The following is a 20,449-nucleotide window of genomic DNA, read 5'->3' as shown; positions in this document are numbered from 1 at the left end:
ATAAGAAGATTTACATAAGACTGTTTTATTGTAAAGCTTAATGTTTGCGCTGGGCTAGACAATAGGTGGTTTTCTATGCGGCGTGTCCTCTCATCTCAATGCCCTTCTGTGAAGTTAGGTATGAAATAATTATCGTACGAACCTTCTTTTTAGTCAAAACAGACACCATTAATTATGGGAGAAGAATGAGTTGGTTGAAAGCAAATAAAAAAAACACAATGTACATCCATGTCACGATATGCCAAAGTTCTATAAATCACGATCAGTTTTGCCATAAAGGAAAATAAAGCCAAAAGCAACACCGATGGTTATATCGAATCTGATCAACTTGAAAACGTTATCGTAACTTTGTCAAGCGCATATGCGATACCCCCCGGGGGAGAAGGGTACTCCCTTCTATGGGCTATATAGGATAAGATACGATACGATAACTTAATTTATACACCAGTGTCACAAGGTATTGCCATCAACCTATTATGATATTCAACTAGCTACCTATCTTCCCAACTACAATAATAGAATAAAAATTTAAAAAATTAGAAACTGCTTTTCAGGGAGGCTCTCGGTTTCTGCGCCTTTAATTCAATAACATGCGGACTCTAAAATTCAAAGCTCAACCGACAAATGCGTTTTTCGCTACCGCCAATCAAATGTTCGGTGGCTCCTTCCAGCTTCCGACTACTGCCGAGCACTGTTTCGCGGTCTGAACTGTGCTCAGCGATTTAATGCGCGCTTGGCAGTAGTCGGAAGCTGGGAGGAACTGCTGAACATTTGATTGACGGTAGTGAAAAACGCATTTGTCGGTTGGGCTTTGAATTTTAGAGTCCGCATGTTATTGAAAGGCGCTGTAATGAAGTTAGTTATGTGCCGCCCCAAAAAGTATGTTTTTTGTACCGCTTTGGCCCGAAATAGGGTATCAAGATTTAAGGGTTTGGGGCCCGTTTCTTGAAAACCCCGGAAACATTTCGGGTCTGCAAAGCCATTTTTAGTTAATCAGTATTTGAACACAACGAGGTGTATACGCCTGAAACTTCTTGTATGAAGGGAACCTCTGTTCATATTAAGAATATGTGCATAAAACAGCTCTAATATCATAATGTTTGAGATTTTGCTACGACTTTTCGGATGTGAAAACTTTTCGGGACCTTCGAGAAACGGGCCCCAGGTCTTAAAAAGGTTAGGGAAAATCGCAGATTTTTTTGGTCTTGTAAGGGTTTTGGGAAGTCGGGGCCGCACACTTTCACCAACTGTTTCTGGGAGTTCCTCCCCCCGCCGCACCGAGGCCGCGACGTAGCTCAGAAGTTCTCAGTTTCCAGAAAGGTCCGCCTTTCGACGGCAAATGCATGTCAAATCAGATATGCTATGGAATTTGAGCTGGTTTCAAGGGATGCAGTTGAACTCCGCGCCTATCTCGGACTCGGTTATCTCGAAAAACCTAGCCTGCGTCGCAGACGGAAATTTACCCTTAAATAACGGTAGGTTGCGTCTGCGACGACGCAGGCCAGAAAAACACCGCTATGCCGAACTCAAATCATTTCCGCCTTGAATATGATGTGTTTTATGTCATCTGCTATCGGCCATCTCGATCAGATCAAAGTACAGTATAGTCAAACTTCTCCACAACGGCCACCTCGCATTGGGGGAAGAAAGAAGTAGCTGGCCGTTATGGGAAGGTAGGTGTGTAATATGAAACCTGTTTATTTTCGGGGTGCAACATTTTTTGTAAGAAAAATCCCCATTTAATTAGCATATAAATGCTGCGATGAAACTACAGTCGAACCTACGGAAGTTCAATAGGGACATCCACTTATTACAAATGAGAGTTTGTTTTCCGAAAATCATGGGAGTTTGTTTATTTAATAAAATGGGAGTTTGATTTTGAAAATGTTAGTTTGTTTATTTAAAAAAAATGGAAGTTTTGTTTGTTTGTTTTTTAAAAAATGAAAGTTGTTTTTTTAAAAAAAAAAAAAAAATATGGGAGTTTACCCTCAGTTGTCTGTCAAATATGCTCTCAATTCGGATGTTCCCATGAAAACCGGCGAGATCAGGATTAATCAAAGAGCGGCTACTTAGAGACTTGCAACCTCGTTCCCAGGGTCTCTCATCTTACCGCCCCCTGGAGCAGGGCAGAAAGATGGGAGACCCTGGAAACGAGGTTTAGAGACGTGCTGACAGAGGGGAGAAAAACAGGAGTACCCGGAGAAAAACCCTCGTAGCAATGAGAGAAACAACAACAAACCCAAACCACATATGGGCCGGAATTAAATCAAAGCCACATCAGTTAGGGGGGAGGGGGCGAGGGAGCGCTCTCACCCCAGCTCCCCAGACAGATAAATCTGTCCCCTTAAAATATCAGGGGCTATTTGAGGGTCTTCTCACACCGGGTTGCTCATCTCGCGCAATCTGTGCGTAGCCACAAGGGAAGACGGCGTTTGCTACGAAACACACTGCTCTGTACCCGAAATACTCCCACAAATCAGAATTTAATTTACATATTTTGTCAAACATATTAAATGAAGGTCAATCGTATTGCGAAATGTGGCACGCAGCCAAAATGAATGCGGAATATCACACGTAATTGAACATTCAAGTTGTTCAGGTCTACAAGGTATTCGACTGTTCTGTCGCAAAGCACTATAGTTTACGAAGTAAAACATTGGTTTTGTCCTTTCTTTTTATGAGAAACATCCTCAGACGTGTAGCCACGAACTTCAACAAACTGTAAATCGAGAGCAGATCAGTCTGAGATTTATAAGGAATATTGTTCACCTTTCTACTCAACAAGTTAACGTTACGTGTTTTGTGCATTGGAGCCGACCAGTCATGCGTCAGAAACTTCCTATACTGTTGATTACGATGTAGAGGTTAAATAAGTATGACGTTTATGGCAAATGGCAGCTGTTTGTTCAGTGTGGTTCATATTTGCACATCAACTGCGACGCGGTTTAGGAATTTCTAAATAAGTCTAATATAAGTCACGTACACACTCGGGTTAGTTTTGTGTTTGCAACACTTGGTATAGTTAGAACCGGGGGGTGGCATACCCCCTTATATCGGCCATATAGGTATGTGCGGGCCCAAAGGGTATGGTTCTTTTAGCAGGTTTGGCCGGTCTGAAAAAGGATATCGACTTTAAACATATGGAGTATGCTTTCCATTGCGGCTTTTCACCGAATATTTTGTTTACAGGAAACTATTTACTTCTGCATCAACATTGGCAAATTTGAAGCCCTTCTCAAACGGTTTACGCCAATGGAAGCCATTTCTAGTTAGCTGCGGTCATATATTAGAGCCGTGTAGTAAATTTTTGGAGGTCTGAAATGGGATGTCGATTTTGGCTCGTCTGAAATAGGGTATGGCAAATCACAGGTCTTTGGTCTGAAATAGGGTACAGGTTTCAGTGTTGGGCCGTACACCCCAACCAAAAACTTTAACGAGTACCCTCCCCCGGGTACACTTAAAAGTAGTCAATCAAGATACGTCAAAAGTAAGAAGAGGTTTCAATTTCCTATCTCCTTTATAAAGCAGCCAGTGGAGCCAGTCTACGTGCGCTTTGCTTAAGCTGGTTTGAATGGAGTTCGTGACCAGAATTCACGATATAAGAAAGTTCCGTTTCTTGGACATATACGTAACTTCCGCTCGCAATCACAGTCATTTAGGTCAAAGTTCCGTACTCGAAATGTGATATTTACTCTGTCCCCCGTATTCTGTCAAATACTTGGCATATACGTCTATCGTAGCTTCCACTCTCAATCATATTCCAGCTACATTTTCTCGAGGAGCCCCTAATTAAAAGAGTTGGTTTAGGAGTGTTGAAGCTTTTGGAAATTTTTAAGACTTTTCTTATTTCAAAAACAAGACCGTTGTTGCTCAACGATCGTGGAGGTAAAATAGATCGAGATCTGTTTAAGGACGAGATCGTAGATGGTGGTTTAAGGACGTCCCATGCTTTCTTAGTTAAAATAAGCCTTAATGGTTTTGCACCTCTCTGTTGATATCCACCAGGTCCTTGGAGCAGCCATGGTGAAGTTATGGTTTGTAATCGGAGCTGTCCTTGTAGTGACCGTTAGTCGCACGGGTAAGTGTGTTTGAAGCGCAGGTTTCAAATTTTAAAAGTGATCGGCTGAACTTAGATACATGTGTTATCTGTCAGCAATACTTTAACACCGCCGTGAATTTACGCTTCTGTTGAGACCCATGAAATTACCAAGGCCTTCTTGTGAGCCGCTAGTATCAATCGCAATTTTACACTTTCATTTTAATCATATAGGGGTTTAAAGACTTTAAACGGAGCTACCGTAAATCCTCGAATTAGCGCTCGGGGCGCTTATTTAATTTTTCCCAAAACGTGGCCTGACATGATCATCTTTTTAAAACATCATCTGTGCGTAAACACCAACATAAACTGTTTATTGACGTAAAAAGCTGATCCTAAAGTTTAAATCGCGGTACCGTTAGTACTTAATGTGTTCAACGTGGTCACTTAACGAGGTCACAAACTGAAACAATGTACAAATCTAATACTACATGACGAAAACTATACATCCTTTGTTGTCTCATTACTCGTCCGCAAAATCGGGGGCAGGTGAGGGGGGCGCTTATTTTAAATTTCGGCCGATAAGAGGGGCGCTTATTCGAAGGGGGCGCTTATTCGAGGGGGGGACGCTAATTCAAGGATTTACGGTAATTTATTCTTTCCTGCAGTTGCATTAATCTGAAATGAAAGTTCTAGTCAAGCATACTACAGGGTTCCTGAGGGTGTGATTTTGTCTATGAACTTTCAATAAAACGCCCCAGTTCTAAAAAATTGATAAGTTGGAAGGAAATCAAATTTCAACGCTGGTAAGCTTATTTTTGGCGTATTCAACAGCTCAAAGAGATTCTTTTGCAAAAGTTGTACGAAATAATATTTTAATGGACCAGTTTGCCTTATCTACAAGAGGACAACAACAATTCAAAGCAGAATGGTGACGCTTGAATCACGTTCTGTTCTTAGTTACGAGAGGGAGGCAATATTTTACATTTTTTGACAACTGACCGCAGAAGGAAAGCTGGCCACGTAACACAGGTTTCTGTTGAAGTCATTCTATCATTTTTCAGTTCCGTTTTAAACAATTTTTATTCATTGCCAATATACTTTGCTTACTCCATTACTTGGTAGAAGGAACAGTAACACTGCCAATTCCAACACTCAAAGCCCAGCAAGGTGGAAACTACAATTTTTCATGTGAGGTAACAGGTGAAAGCTTTGTGGCCTGGGTAACACCAGCCAAACCAGCACGACCAGGAAGGCATGCTATACCAAGTGTTAGAATCCCAGCTAATCAGACAACAACTGTAAACAGGAGAAGAATTTCAGTGTCTGGAGACTACTATCAACTAACGACTGAGAACGTGATAGTGGATGATGGTGGCAAGTACATCTGTGAAGGATCAGTTAACAGTGCAGTCTTCACTCTTCAAGTTGACTGTAAGTCTACATTTGTGCCTTCAAAAAGCTTCCCAATCTATCCGATAATAAATCCTGTCCCAGTTTTGTGTTAAGAGCGCCTGACCAGTACCTGGGAGGTCATAGGTTTGAATTCTGCCAAAATGCCAAAATGCAAAAAGCCTTTAGCTCATAGACGTTACGTTCTAAACAAATGATTGTGGATTGATTGATTAAAAATTTTTAAGAATCTGATACAAAATTCTCAGAACGTGCATTTACATTGTGGTATCTAATTCTTTCAACAGTTGAAACAGGACACGTTGTTACAAAACAAGAATTGCATCTTGGTGGAAATGGAACAATAAGACTGGATGTATCTGCATATCCACCACTAACTTACAACTGGAGTAAAGACGGACAACAACTGATCTTCCCTATGGCAGGCAAAACACTTGACCCGTATACTGGCTCTATTTCCATTGACAATGTCCAAGAAAGTGATGAAGGAAACTACACGTGCACAGTGAAATTTGGTACAGCAGACACTGTTAAGATTGAAGTCACAACTATAGGTAAAGTCGTCAATGACGTTTTCACCGAATGCTGTCTCGCTAGAACTGTCTATGTAACAATTAGATTATGGGCTCGAGAGAGCGAATAATCTAATTGTTTTAGTAGAATTCTAACTTAAATTTTCTTCAGGTAACCATTTTCAATTGTTTTATTACATTGTATTTAACTTAAGGTTACCGTATACCTTCAGGGGTGTCTCGCGTCCAAGCGATGTAGCGCGTCCGGTTTAAGATGTAGATACCTAAGCCCCCATATCAAATTAAAGCTTATGGAGCTGGCTATCAAACCATACCAAAAATTTTGAAATAAAATGAATTGCCAATTTTTTCACGGCCACTAAATGCAAGCGTCCTAATCACCTTTTGGAAGCTACAAGTCAAAGCGAATTTTGTTTTTCGCCAATTTATATTTTTCCTCGGTTTCAGGACAAAAAGCGCTAAAAAAGCGTGTCTGCGTTTTTCCATATTCAATTGTAGTAAAAAGTTACAGAACATTTTCGAAATAGGATTTAAAAAATGTGAAGTGATCGTACAAAAATCGCTCTCGGAGAAAAAATATTTCGAAATAAACAATTCGCAGACACGTTTTTGTTTTTTATATGTTAATCTAGCTACTGTCCAAATTTGAGGGCAAACAAACAAATTCCGTTTGAGTTGTAACTCTTTAAAGTGTCTGCTTCAAGCGAAAAAATTTATCCGAGAATACAGCCCTAAGAAAAATATCTTGCTTCGCAAACAAACTCCGCCCACAAACGCCTTCAACTGGGTTCTCAGATCACTGAGCCAATCAGCGCTTGGAAAATTTACTACCATTAACTCGCGGTGAAATTTACGCGTGAATCTGCAAAAAACCCTTGCGTTTCGCAATGCGCTCAAGGCGGAGAGATAATTTTTCTGCAGCTGGGTTTTTCTCGAAGCTGGTTTGGCAAAATGGGGAAGACGAAAAAGGATACGAACGCTAGAGTAGCTGGGCGACGAGAACAAACAAAAGAAAGCGCGGCAGAGCAAATGTGCATGGATAATATTCCAATGGATCTCAATGAGTTGGACGATTCATCGGTATCGAACTCAACAAAAGAGTCTCTGTAAACATCGCTGTTATCGCTGTCGAGTTCCCAAATTTTACACAACCTTTCTCTTCTCTTGACTCGATCTTTTTGCCCGCTTGATACGTCCGTAGCTTCATCCACGAGGCCAACTTTCGGTTCTTCACTCATTGATGTATTTTCATTCATTCTTCGCTTTTTCGAACTGGTAAACGGAGTTTTCCGTGGTCCATGTTTACTTATAACTTAACAGAATTACATCTAATACGAAAAATGCTTGGATTAACAATGCTGATTAAGGTTACAGTATACCTTCAGATCGGCAATTTTTTTCAAATTTGGATTTTTGGTTCAAAGTAATGGTCGAAGAGTAATCTCTAATTTCTGAAAACAAAATTGAAAAAAACGTAATATTGGCGGAGAAATAGAGGTTTTACGTTATGGCCGGAAGTAAAAGTTCCCTCTTGATTGACAGCCCTATAACGTGTATGCAATCAACCGAGACTACTTTCGCGGGAATATTACCGATATGGATACCACGAATTGGCTGGCTACTCAGTTAATCAGCATTGTTAATCCAAGCATTTTTCGTATTAGATGTAATTCTATTACGTTATAAGTAAACATGGACCACGGAAAACTCCGTTTACCAGTTCGAAAAAGCGAAGAATGAATGAAAATACATCAATGAGTGAAGAAGCGAAAGTTGGCCTCGCGGATGAAGCTACGGACGTATCAAGCGGGCAAAAAGATCGAGTCAAGAGAAGAGAAAGGTTGTGTAAAATTTGGGAACTCGACAGCGATAACAGCGATGTTAACAGTGACTCTTTTGTTGAGTTCGATACCGATGAATCGTCCAACTCATTGAGATCCATTGGAATATTATCCATGCACATTTGCTCTGCCGCGCTTTCTTTAGTTTGTTCTCGTCGCCCAGCTACTCTAGCGTTCGTATCCTTTTTCGTTTTCCCCAATTTGCCAAACCAGCTTCAAGAAAAACCCAGCTACAGAAAAATTATCTCTCCGCCTTGAGTGCATTGCGAAACGCAAGGGTTTTTTGGAGATTCACGCGTGAATTTCACCGCCAGTTAATGGTAGTAAATTTTCCAAGCGCTGATTGGCTCAGTGATCTGAGAACCCAGTTGAAGGCGTTTGTGGGCGGAGTTTGTTTGCGAAGCAAGATATTTTTCTTAGCGCTGTTTTCTCGAATAACTTTTTTCGCCTGAAGCAGACACTTTAAAGAGTTACAACTCAAAAGGAATTTGTTTGTTTGCCCTCAAATTTGGACAGTAGCTAGATTAACATATAAAAAACAAAAACGTGTCTGCGAATTGTTTATTTCGAAATATTTTTTCTCCGAGAGCGATTTTTGTACGATCACTTCACATCTTTTAAATCCTATTTCGAAAATGTTCTGTAACTTTTTATTGCAATTGAATATGGAAAAACGCAGACACGCTTTTTTAGCGCTTTTTGTCCTGAAACCGAGGAAAAAAATAAATTGGCGAAAAACAAAATTCGCTTTGACTTGTAGCTTCCAAAAGGTGATTAGGACGCTTGCATTTAGTGGCCGTGAAAAAATCGGCAATTCATTTTATTTCAAAATTTTTGGTATGGTTTGATAGCCAGCTCTATACGCTTTAATTTGATATAGGGGTTTAGGTATCTACAGCTTAAATCGGACGCGTTACATCGCTTGGACGCGAGACACCCCTGAAGGTATACGGTAACCTTAACTGAGTAGCCAGCCAATTCGTGGTATCCATATCGGTAATACTCCCGCGAAAGTAGTCTCGGTTGATTGCATACACGTTATAGGGCTGTCAATCAAGAGGGAACTTTTACTTCCGGCCATAACGTAAAACATCCATTTCTCCGCCAATATTAGGTTTTTTCAGGAGCCATAATCGGGGACGGAGACCGTAAGTCTCGGGATTCGCGCGCACCTATGATATGGGACAATTTTTCTATTTTTAGAACAAATTGCGCCATCCTGACGTCATATATCCGCGCGGATTCACGCACATGTCGGGGGCTCTCGCGTGGATGTTGTCACGTTGCGTGATCAAATGGTGAGAGTTGAAAGATTCTCTTGCGTATTTTTCACAGCGATGGCAAGGAATAAGGCAGGGAATACGAACCAGGGCGCTTATATGTAGTTTTATGCTCTGAGCTAACAGAAAAGGTGGGTTTTTCAGGGTCGAAAACAAGACTTCAATCTCGCGCTGGGAATGAATAATAAGATCTGCTCACGCTAGTTGTAAGCTTACGCGTATGTTTTTGCGTTTGTTCTGACTTAAGAATATAGCAAGAAAACTCTCTACTCTGGTATCGAGTTAATTTGTGAGTTTCTCAGGCTATGCTTAATCATAACCAAAAGCTGTTTTGACGGTTTCTTATTGCTTCTGCTTGTTTGGTGAGTTTGGAAATGTTTTTGAAAGGAAAGTCTGACGCGTACAATTAGCTCATTTGCATAGTGCAGCTCGTGCATTTTCAAGTCCGAGTCGGCGTTTTCGATTGTCAACAAATCTTGACAAAGATTTCTTTCGTTATCTTTTGTGCTGAGATGCTGTAACAAATTTCACGAACGCAAAAAAGGCTACTAACATCATGTGTGTTTCTTCAACATGAGCATAGTGAAGTTTTACACTGCGAAAATGAAAATAGACAAGGAGTTTTAATAGCTCGATCAACAAAATCGAAATCGTTATTCCAAGTTGATTAAAGAAAGCGTCATCGTAACTTTGCTGATTATTTCTGCTTTATTCACATATTTTCAGCTTAGCTTTTAATATGTTCTCAAACATTTATCAATCTTAAACATATTTAAAAACTATGGAGTTATTGTTTGAGTTCGATGTACGCTTTCACACGAAAGTGCGGCGGAAGTACAATTTGTCATGTTTACTGACTGTACAAAACACGCATCGGCGGGCGCTCTCATTCATCGACAACAGAAAATTTACTGGATTTTTACACGAATAAAACTGAGCAGTATCTACGGACGTAAAGTTATTGGGCCTTGATGAAACATCAAGCGTTGCTTACAATTCAGGCGAAACTCAAACTAGCAATTATTTTGTTTTACTTTTCGGTCGCGATAGACTGACAAATTCCTCGCAAGCGTGTGGCAAGAGGAGCTAGGAAACTATGAAGTCCTGAAGCTCTGTTATACCTAAATATATCCAGCTAGTTTTTTGCTGCGTAATGGAAAAGCTGTTAATCTTCAACGTATGTGAAATTTAAAGTGGAGTAATGTACAGCTCAAGAAAAAGAAGCATCCGTCGGAACACAACTTGGTCAGCGATAAATATGAGCTTACAGCGGAACATACCTAAATTCGACACTGTCTCACTTCACTCAAACTGGAACAGCTTGCGACGAAAATACTTAAGCAAAATTCCAACAGACGTAAACGCGTTGAGTTGTGGGCCAAAAACATGAAACATTTCGGGAATTTCGGACGCCATTTCCCCCGCGCGACATCCACAAAAATCCTCGCAGCATGTACGCGCGTGTGCCGCAATTTGTTCTAAAAATAGAATTATTGTCCCATATCATGGGGATAACCCCAATACTAGAAATGGCGCGCTTACGGTCTCCGTCCCCGATTATGGCTCCTGGTTTTTTTCAATTTTGTTCTCAGAAATTAGAGATTACTCTTCGACCATTAGTTTGAACCAAAAATCCAAATTTGAAGAAAATTGCCGATCTGAAGGTATACTGTAACCTTAACGCTTCAGAAAAATCGCGCGGACTGAATTGTCCTTTGGAATTTCCTGCTGTGTACGTGCGCCCATCATTTTCTAGTTTTTCAGAGCTACGTTACGAAACTGTGATTGTCCTTTTTCTAGTCTTTGCTTAGTCATCTCAGGAATTAAATTATCCATTTGTATCTAAATGTTCGTCCATAACTTCGAAGAAACGAGAAAACCTCCAACCACTGCATACTAATAGCTGATAGTATACAAGTACCTCAGCCAATCAGATTACATTATTTGCGTTAGTATACCAGTAGAATTCTACTAATTAACATTATGAGCTCAAGACTTCTATGTAGTACATGTATGAGGTGATAGTCAATGAGGCCAAAGGCTGAATTAACTATTACTTATGCCCTTCTTTGTAAATCCAGAAAATCTCCATACGAAACTTTAAAGAAACGAGAAAACATACCATGTTGCACACGACCTCCAGCCAATGCAAACTGATGGCTGGGTGTCTGCAATAGCTCAGGCAATCTGCATTATAGTACAAGTAGAATCTGAGCTCTACTAATTAACAGTTAGATCATTCGCTGTCGATTTCTATGAGGTGATAGTTGATGGGGCCGGAAGCCGAATCAACTATCACCTCATAGAAATCGACAGCGAATAATCTAATTGTTTTCGTAGAATTCTTAACAAAATTTACTTCAAATAACGGTTTCAATTATTTCTTGACGTATTATTAAACTTTGTGCCTGAAAAAGATCACTCGGATAGTTGAATTGTCATTTAAAATTGAGTTGTGCGCGTGCGCATCAGTTTTTTCAATAATTTCAACTTTTTTATAAGTCAAGAAACCGTAAATGTCCTTCGTTTCAGACTTCTCAGGAATTTAATTATCCATTTGCATCAAATTTTCCTCCAAAACTTTGGAAAAACGAAAAAAGACCTGGCCATTTCCTAGACGACCTCCAGCCACTGCACACTAATGGCTCATAGTGTTCAAAGGTTCAGCCAATCAGAATACAGCATTTGCATTAATGTACGTGTAGAATTCTACTAATACTTGATAGAGGTGTTTCGTAAGCCTAGAATATCACATCTAAACTTTAAGTCAATCCCTGTGCAGAGAGCACAACCACCAACATCATCTGCATAAACACAATCTAGGCTATTACTAAAACATACAAGACGCTCACAGCAAGTGGACGACACTAATGTTTACGTATTTTTCATAGAATGAATTAATTATGTTATTGGAAAGTTGCAATACATGTACATCTCCCAATTCTCAGAATAATTTGTTATTTGTTAGGTATTTACATTGTTTCTTTTTGTGTTAGGTGAGCCCAAAATACGAAAGTACCAAGGGGACCCAGTCACTCTTAGAATAACACAGGGTAACAAAGTTACATTTCACTGTGATGTCGAGTCTGGACGTCCAAAGCCAGAAATCACTTGGTATTTTGGGTGGACAGATACACTGAAAAAAGTTGACCCACTCTATGATGCAAGATTTACACATCCAACTGATGAAACATGGCTTATTACTGAAGTTGAGACAAGAGACAAAGGCAAATATAGGTGCATAGCTAAAAACAAAGCTGGAGAAGATGACCTGAGGTTTGAGATTACACATGTTGATGGTAAGTTACTAGATGTGAAACTGAATTAGTATGTCATGTTATGTGCGTGAAGTATGACCATAACACTGTATGAACATCTAACATTACTTGCTTCCACCTTTACAGTCTGCATGACTGTATTTTGACAAAGCATATTTATCTACGACCAAACAAAACTGTATGTGTATTATTGGAAGACTCAAGAGAAAAGGTTACAGCGAGGCGAGTTTTACTATTAAATGTGCGAGCCAGCGAGCCATGCGAGTCATGCGAGTCATGAAAAATGAAAAGTGAAAAATAAAAAAATAAAAAAATAAAATAAAAAATTAGTATGTATATAAGATATATCGTACCGTACTTAAAACGAGATATTTCAATACTCTGCAAAGCAAGACACTCACCTTGCTAGTACGTAACTAACTAAATAAAATAAAGCTAAAAATTAGTCAAGAGAGTAAGTAAGTTCGAGTTATACAATGGATTCCCAATTTCTCGAACCTCCCAGAGAAACGAAAAATGGTTCGAGATATATAGGGATGGGTAAATTTCTCCTAACTTTTTTTGGCTCTCTTTTGCTAATGGGACCAAAAGATTGCTTCGAATAATTGAAGGTTTAAAGAAACCGGAGTTCCAAAAAATCGGGATTCTACTGTAATTTTTAAAATTGTAGGGAAATTGTGAACAAGCTGTGAACAGCGGCAACAATAACAAGAACACAAAGAACAACAAAGAACGTCTCTGTCTCCACCGCGTTCTGAAGACTATAGAGAATGCGTGACTTCGATAGTGTTATGTAATCTATACAATATTGATGTTATCTGAACCTTGATTTATGCCAGTAGGATAAATCGTTTTACTACCAACACACATCTTCGACGGTAGTTTCCTTCGAAATTTGCTCTCCTTTCAAAAAATAATCTTCAAGATCTTAAAAAAACTAAATAAATAAATAACACGAAATAAATACAGTCACGCACTTAAATATATTCACGTTTTAGAATCACCTACGAAATTAAAACCGTCGCTACATGTAGCTAGTGTAACTCGTATCATGGATTATCAAAATACAGCGTTAGTTTAAAATACAGCGTTATTTATATATATATCTTATTAGATATTTTGGTGTGTAGTATCGCTGAATATTTTTACAAGTTGTGTCGTATTTTGTATTTTGAGTCAAAAATACAAACAACGAGTAAACATATAAAGCGTTATTTAATATTCTTTTCACGTTAAAACCGTGGCTCGCATGGCTGACACTGGGACTCGCACCACTCCCTGGCTCGCACACGAGGCAGACCCCAGCGAAGCTACATCACTTGTGGGGAAGAAATGAGTACATGAAATAAATAAAAAAAACTAACAATAGGCTGATAGCGTAAATAATAATAATAGCGCACATGATCCTAAAGTTCTAAGGCGGTGTACACAATGTGTGTTGTGCTCATGACAGAAATAATACAATTATACTAACTTTCTGTTTTTCAGTTTCACCAACAATTGATCCATTGACAGACATAATAGCAAATGTTGGTGATAAAGTGGACTTGGAATGCGTTGCCGCAGGAACGCCAACTCCAACTGTGGAATGGTACTATCGTGGACGTTACTACACTGGACAAAAGGTAATCTTTAAAGAGTATCTACATAAGAAAGTTTTCATCTCTCGGCAATGATGCAGGCACAGTACCTCGTGTGTCACAAGTACAAACCACTCGCTGGAAACTAGATATAATGATGCTTGACTTCTTCTTTGCGCTATATTCAGTTTAAAGCTAATTTTTCAAGTTGTTTGTTCCTTCACAGACGTTCACACGTGGTGAAAAGAAAGTTGCACAAATATCATTCACAAGTGTCCACTTGGTAAACACTGGAGAATACGCTTGTCAAGCAACAAATGGTGCCCTTGATGGAAACGGCGATGTTATTGAGGTTGAGAAAACAATTAACCTCTTTGTGAGATGTAAGTTTTGTGATGCACTAATTGAATTTTGTCATAACTAATGTCCGGAAAAAAATTTCCATGCACACTGGCTGACAGCTTAATGGTCGATTTAAGAAGGGCTTTTGTTACTGTTAGAAATGCTAAGCTATATGTTTAAGATTATTGAAACAAATTGAGCCATTTCAGTCATTCCTCCTGTAAAATCAAGCCAACAAACTGGAGTAATACCTCATTGTCTGTGACTAGATAGCCTCATACGAAACAACTACGCAACACGCGGTAATCAAAATTGTATAAAGCAACGCTGTCTAAATACATGTAGAGATCACAAGTAAGTATTCGTATTGTAAGCATATAAATCCTTGCAGGTGTTTTCAAACAACTGAAAAAAATCCCACATTTTTCAGAAATTTATTTTGCTGTCGTTGTGATGATTTTGTTGCATACTAAATGCTTGTAAAAGTGATGCAGTATTTACAGCTATTTGTTTCATCTTTCAGCTCCACCCCAGATTAATGAGGATGCATCCCCTACACCAGTATACTCTTTTGTGGGAAACAGGAAATCTGTTGATGTCCTATGTACCTTTTTTGGATACCCAGTGCCCACAGTGATCATGAGAGATGAAAATGGAACAGAGATTTCACGAGGAAATAGCACAGCATCCTATACCGTCAATGATACAACCGAAGATGACTTTGGAACGTTTAACTGTACTGCTGAGAGCCCAGATGGCATGACACAATATTTGGTGGAATTACGAAAAGCAGGTAACTGTATGAAACAGTTTTCCGTGATTGGCTGCATTCTAGGTCAAGAAGTGGTAAAATTATGACGTTATTTGGCCATTATATCGCAAACTGTTCAGTTAAAAAGAATTCTGATTGTTTTCCCTGGGCGAATTATTTTTACGAAATATTGAACATTTATAACGAAACGGTCTCGCTCTTTTTTATTTGAAAGTTAAACTTGCAGTTAGCCAACATGTGGGCTAGAAGACTGTCAGACGTCACTCCAAAAGGAGCAGGGTACTGCTTACGAGTTATGCCTTGCAGCCGGCGACTGCGCCCGCAGTCCGAGCAGCAGTCAAAAGCGAGCTGTCCTACCGAAAGTAAACGACACAATAATAGTCTTTTCCTTCGCAGCCAACGAATATAATGACAATGCTAAACTTGCTTTGGCGTCTTATTTAACTCAGGAATGATGGTTTCAATTTGACGAGGAACAACATATTTTGTTCAAAATAATACATCTATTATCCTACTTGGCGACACTCGAAAAATTAACTACAAGCAAGTTGACGGACTCTAGCGACTAACTTTGGGTGCCCAAATGAAAAGCTTTAAGGCACAAAATGTTTCACATTATCCACTTTTTACAATGTAATGTGGTTTTTGAAATTATAAATCCCTTTTCGTGAATATTCAATGGCATCTCAGTGAGAAACGGTGCCCGACTTGTTTAATACCTTTCCCGTTAACATACAGGACAGTAGTTTTTCCCGCCTTCTGAGTCCTGATTGGTCAATTCAAAGTTTAGGCGCACCAGCCGTATGTAAGTTAGTTATTGCTAACAAATCCATTTGTTTTGAGAGCCCCCAGGGCCCCCCCGCAATGTAACTGCAAACAGGACTTGTAATGACGTCACTCTAATGTGGACGCATCCACTGGACAACGGCGGTATGGATATTGCCAGTTATATCATTGCAATAATTTCCAATGGATACCAACTGTACACAGAAAATGTTGATGGATTTACAGTTAAACATAGCATTGGCTACAGCTTTACCCCAGATACAACATATGAAGTACGAATCAAGGCACGCAGTGAAGCTGGACCTGGGGATGAAGAAACTGTGTTTGTGACAACTTACAAGTATTGTGAGTATCTGAACTTAAACTTTGCCGCTTTATTTATTAATGAGTAAGAATACTATCAGCAGTGAGCCCAACAACACTTGTCCAAGAGATTGACAGCACAATCATTTCAAACTCTTGATTCGGACCACGCATTACGCCGTGCATTCTCCCGGACAGAATATGATCCAGTATTGAAAAAAATTCACATACACCAATTTTCAACAGGTGTAATTGGGAAACCATCCATCACCAACACAGAAATTGAAGTTGACACTGAGTTCACAGTAACCTGGTCTGCACCACAAAAACACAGTGCTGATAATAACACTAAATACAGACTGGAATGGAGGAAGAAACCAGTAACAAATGACAGCAAGGCAGGCAGAGAGGAAAACATTAATGACACAAGTTTCAGGATCACTGGTCTGCAGCATAATACAGAGTACGAGATTAAACTTTACGCTGTTTACAGACAACGAGAGAGTGAACCGGATGTCAGGACATTCAAGACAAAACCCAAAGTTGGTAAGTGCCTATGGTGTCTTTAGACAGTACAATTTTCCACGAGTGCCGATAACCTTACGACAAATGTACGACAAGAATTGCCTCATGTCAAGTTGATGAATTGAGAACTTGAGACAGCACGCAAAAGATTTTCCTTGCCATATTTGAAGGATGACCACTACCAATGTCACTGTTATTTTTCGATTGCAGGAAAGCCCAGTGAGATTCAAAACTTACAGGCTGAAGCTACTTGTAACAGTATTGCGCTTTCATGGGAGCGACCCAAAGAAGATGGAGGCATGCCCATCAACAACTATGTTTTAAATTATGAAAGTATGACCCGTAACATTGACGGAAATAAAACATCAAATACCATCAACTATCTAAAACGAAACACTAAATACAACATCACTTTGCGAGCCAACAACATGGCCGAATGGGGCCCCTCGAGTGGTGTGGAGATAAAGACCTTGGAATACTGTAAGTTTTCAGTAGAATAACTGACCTTATTATCCAACTGCAGCGAATACCGTCCGAATAACAGTACAAATACACAGCGATATATTATACAGTTATTTGTACCGTAGAAAACCTGTTTGCCGTACAGGGCGGTGCGCGCGCGCAAAACTGTCACACTCTCCCTCTTTCATTGATAAATTTATTGACTACAGCAGTTGGATGATAAATCTCTTATTAGATGTTTTGGTGTGTAGTGTCGCTTTATAAGTTTTTACTCGTTGTTATACGGGAAACAACTCGTAAAAATATACAGCGATACTACACACCAAAACATCTAATGAGATATTTGTATGACACACGATATAGTTGTTCAAGCTGTTTTCTACCAACAGCGAGACCAACTGGCGGGGCCCTATTAGGGCTTTTCGGGATACGGGATATTAAGCTAAAATATCTACGGGATACGGGATATTTGGGGAAACAATTAAGAGGATAAGGGATATTACGATCAGCTAAAACGGGATATCGAGTTGGAAAATCGTTAATTTTTGCAATTGCAATCAACGAAATACGGGATATTTAGGACCAAAATTAACGGGATGTGGGATACAATTCGGTTTCCTGTTATTGTTTTCCGTTAATAAGAGACTGGAAACTGAGGAAATGAGCAAATGGGAAGGAAATTTCTGTCTTTCCATTCTGAGCGAAAAAAGAGGACTACCTCTAGAGGTAGTCTTAAATTAACTGTTCCATTTGACTTTCAAACGAAATCTCAGGATATTTGGCTAAACGGTAGGCACTCTAGAACCACTTTGCCCCACATACTGACAGTATTGAATGAAATTACTTGAAGTTGTTTAAAGAAACTACTTGACGGTTTGCACATCTTGAAAAGTTTAGCCTAAATTTTTTAAGTTCGTCGTTTGTAATCTGCGTCAATCTTCTCAATCTTTGACCATTCATTTTCTTTTGTGGTTTATTATTATCTCTTTGGTGTTTTTCTTTGTTAGTAAACTACAATTTCCAGGTTTCCTTCAATTTAAGGTTATTTTGTACGTGGTCCAAATTCCGTGACTGAGCTCCCTTTAGATCCACAATTCATTGAGATCCATCAGCTATGAAAATAAAAACACTAAACGGAAAATTTTCTGGGTCCATTAGATTAACCGAGTTTTCAGTTTTCGCGAGCATATAATGACTGTTTTTAAATTCTATGTCTTGTCAGTCACCAGCTTGATAGCCGAAGCATTAAAGTAGCCGTCATTTTTCTCTCCAACTTCTTTGTAGGTGCACCCGGGCGACCAATCATCTACTCTCCTTCGTCCACTCTGCTATCCAAAGACAGCTTCACACTGAAGTGGCGGCGCCCTGAGGAGACTGGGGGCGATGATGATATCACCTACACCGTGCGATACCAGGTAGTAGGAGAGAAGAATCCCAGCCTTTGGATCACTAAAACAATAACCACTAAAGAACTACAGCTAAAGATCAGCGACCTGGTTAACAAGGTCTGTTACAAGTTTGAGGTGATCGCCAAAAACAAAGGTGGAGAAAGCCTGGCTGATGAAAGACTGATCGAAACAGACTTCTCTGGAGGTATTTAAGAAACAGCGTACAGTGCCCAGGGAACTCCCTAATGAAAAGGTCGGGGAGGCTTGCCGTAAACTTTGAATTAAACCCCTAAAGGAGACTTACCTAGCGTGGTTCAAGCTTTATTTCACCCCTAAAAGATACCACTTTAAAAAAACTGAATAGGCTCCATTACCAGTCACCGTTCAGAAAAGGAGTCCGCGAAAGTAGACCGGACTCAAGAGACCGGCGGTAATCGAGCCTAAAAAGCAAATAAGACCGTTTCTTTTATTAATATTTTTTCGGGTGGACCCCAAAAGATACTTAAACAGCTAAAAAAAGTGGCGTTTCGTCACCAACACCCTAAGTGAGACCAGAATTCTTGATTTATATCCCTAAGCAAGACAAAGAACATCCCAGAACTTTTCATAGGAGAGTCCCTTTCCCTCCCCCCCCCCCCCCCCCGTACAGTGTTGAGTGGTAGCCTTAGCAGGAGGAATTTCTGAGAATAGAGACATAGACAGGGACAGACCACAGGTGATGCTGTGAACGTCTATCTCGGGTATTTTCCAGAACCTTGCCACAGTCTCTCTTTCTACACTCGTCACGAAGCTTTCTTTGGACTCAGAGGGCGAAGATTTTGCAATTAGGTATCCCAACTGAGTAATGAATGCGACTTCATTAGTTCAAGAATTCCTCTTCACAAACAACCTCTTTGTTCTTACACAGCATATTTGTTTTCTGCGCATAAGTTGCAAAGCTACGTGATCCTCTTGAGCTCTCGCACAAACGAGTTTTTAAATTCAACAAGCTTATGACGGGGAAGGTCAACGTAAGTCAGATTTAAGTTATGCTCGTCGAAAAGATGGTAAAACTGATCAGCCTTCTTTGACGTAAGTTAATCGAAGACTTGGTTTTGTAATCTTAAAAGAGATCACGAAGATTTGCAGATGCTTTAATTCTAAAATTAGCAGATTGTGCCCAGTAACAAAGAAGGAATTCCTTTGCTTCACTTTTTCTCTATGTTGTCGCCCGTGTATAGTTTCAACTTTCCGCGTACCTCCCACAACCGTTCAAACGCAATGCTCATAGGATATTTTTTCTTTCTAATAATTGCTGCACTTTCCTCAGTAATTTTTGTTTCTTGTTTTGCAGAAGGCAGTTCACAGTCACGCTTGATATCCAGTGCCGCCCTAACAATCTTGGTTGGCGGGCTTCTTCATTTGCTCTGATGCCATGAACGTTCATAAGATGCAACTAAAGGCCCGTTTACGCTTTAAACATAAACATAGGCATAAGCATAAGCAAGTGGGGACAACACATAGGTAAAATAAATAAAATAAAAGACTTAATTTATCGTGAAAGGCCAATCAGTGATCACTGGATCACTGGTATTAACTGGCGATCAGCATTTACATATAAAATAAAGCTATTCATAAAATTGTACTTTAAAAAAAAACAAAAAAAACAAGAAGATATAAGCGTGCAAGAGACTATTAGATTTTCCGGGATGGGAAAAATCTAGTGCATGCTGGAAGTAGGCTCCTAAACGGCAATGCTTAGGGTAATCCAACTGGCTTGTTTGGTTAAGATGTACAACAAAAGCAAAATAAAAATAAAAAGCCGAGACTAGGAATTTAGGGCTATTAGAAGTTTATAAAGTTCATGATACCTTCGAAGAATCTTGAACAAGGTAAATCTCCAAGGTTTTAATAAAAAAAAGTTTTAGCTA

General features: G+C 39.5%; 1 protein-coding gene across 4 annotated transcripts; it reads left to right on the top strand.

The window, feature by feature from the left end:
• Nucleotides 1-3,046: 3,046 nt before the first annotated feature.
• Nucleotides 3,047-20,449, top strand: LOC110064245 (neural cell adhesion molecule 1-like). 4 transcript variants are annotated; one of them, XM_089293464.1, is made up of 13 exons: nucleotides 3,047-3,065; nucleotides 4,006-4,078; nucleotides 5,162-5,470; nucleotides 5,737-6,003; nucleotides 12,100-12,402; nucleotides 13,870-14,006; nucleotides 14,188-14,344; nucleotides 14,827-15,096; nucleotides 15,919-16,206; nucleotides 16,411-16,710; nucleotides 16,900-17,169; nucleotides 18,436-18,744; nucleotides 19,873-20,449. In XM_089293464.1, the coding sequence occupies exons 2-13, from the start codon at nucleotides 4,021-4,023 to the stop codon at nucleotides 19,947-19,949; spliced, it is 2,745 nt and encodes a 914-aa protein (XP_089149590.1). In that variant the 5' UTR covers nucleotides 3,047-3,065; nucleotides 4,006-4,020; the 3' UTR covers nucleotides 19,950-20,449. The 4 variants fall into 4 exon arrangements, with proteins under 4 accessions (XP_089149590.1, XP_089149591.1, XP_089149589.1 ...); XM_089293465.1 differs by lacking the exon at nucleotides 3,047-3,065 and adding an exon at nucleotides 3,677-3,885 and having other exon boundaries at nucleotides 18,436-18,792; XM_089293463.1 differs by lacking the exon at nucleotides 3,047-3,065 and adding an exon at nucleotides 3,682-3,885.

The sequence above is a fragment of the Orbicella faveolata genome, unplaced genomic scaffold, assembly GCF_042242905.1.
Source record: "Orbicella faveolata isolate gen_17 unplaced genomic scaffold, um_ofav_v1 contig_25, whole genome shotgun sequence".
Taxonomy (NCBI): Eukaryota; Metazoa; Cnidaria; class Anthozoa; order Scleractinia; family Merulinidae; genus Orbicella; species Orbicella faveolata.
The sequence above is the reverse complement of the archived record's forward strand: the minus strand, read 5'-3'. Positions and strand labels throughout refer to the sequence as shown.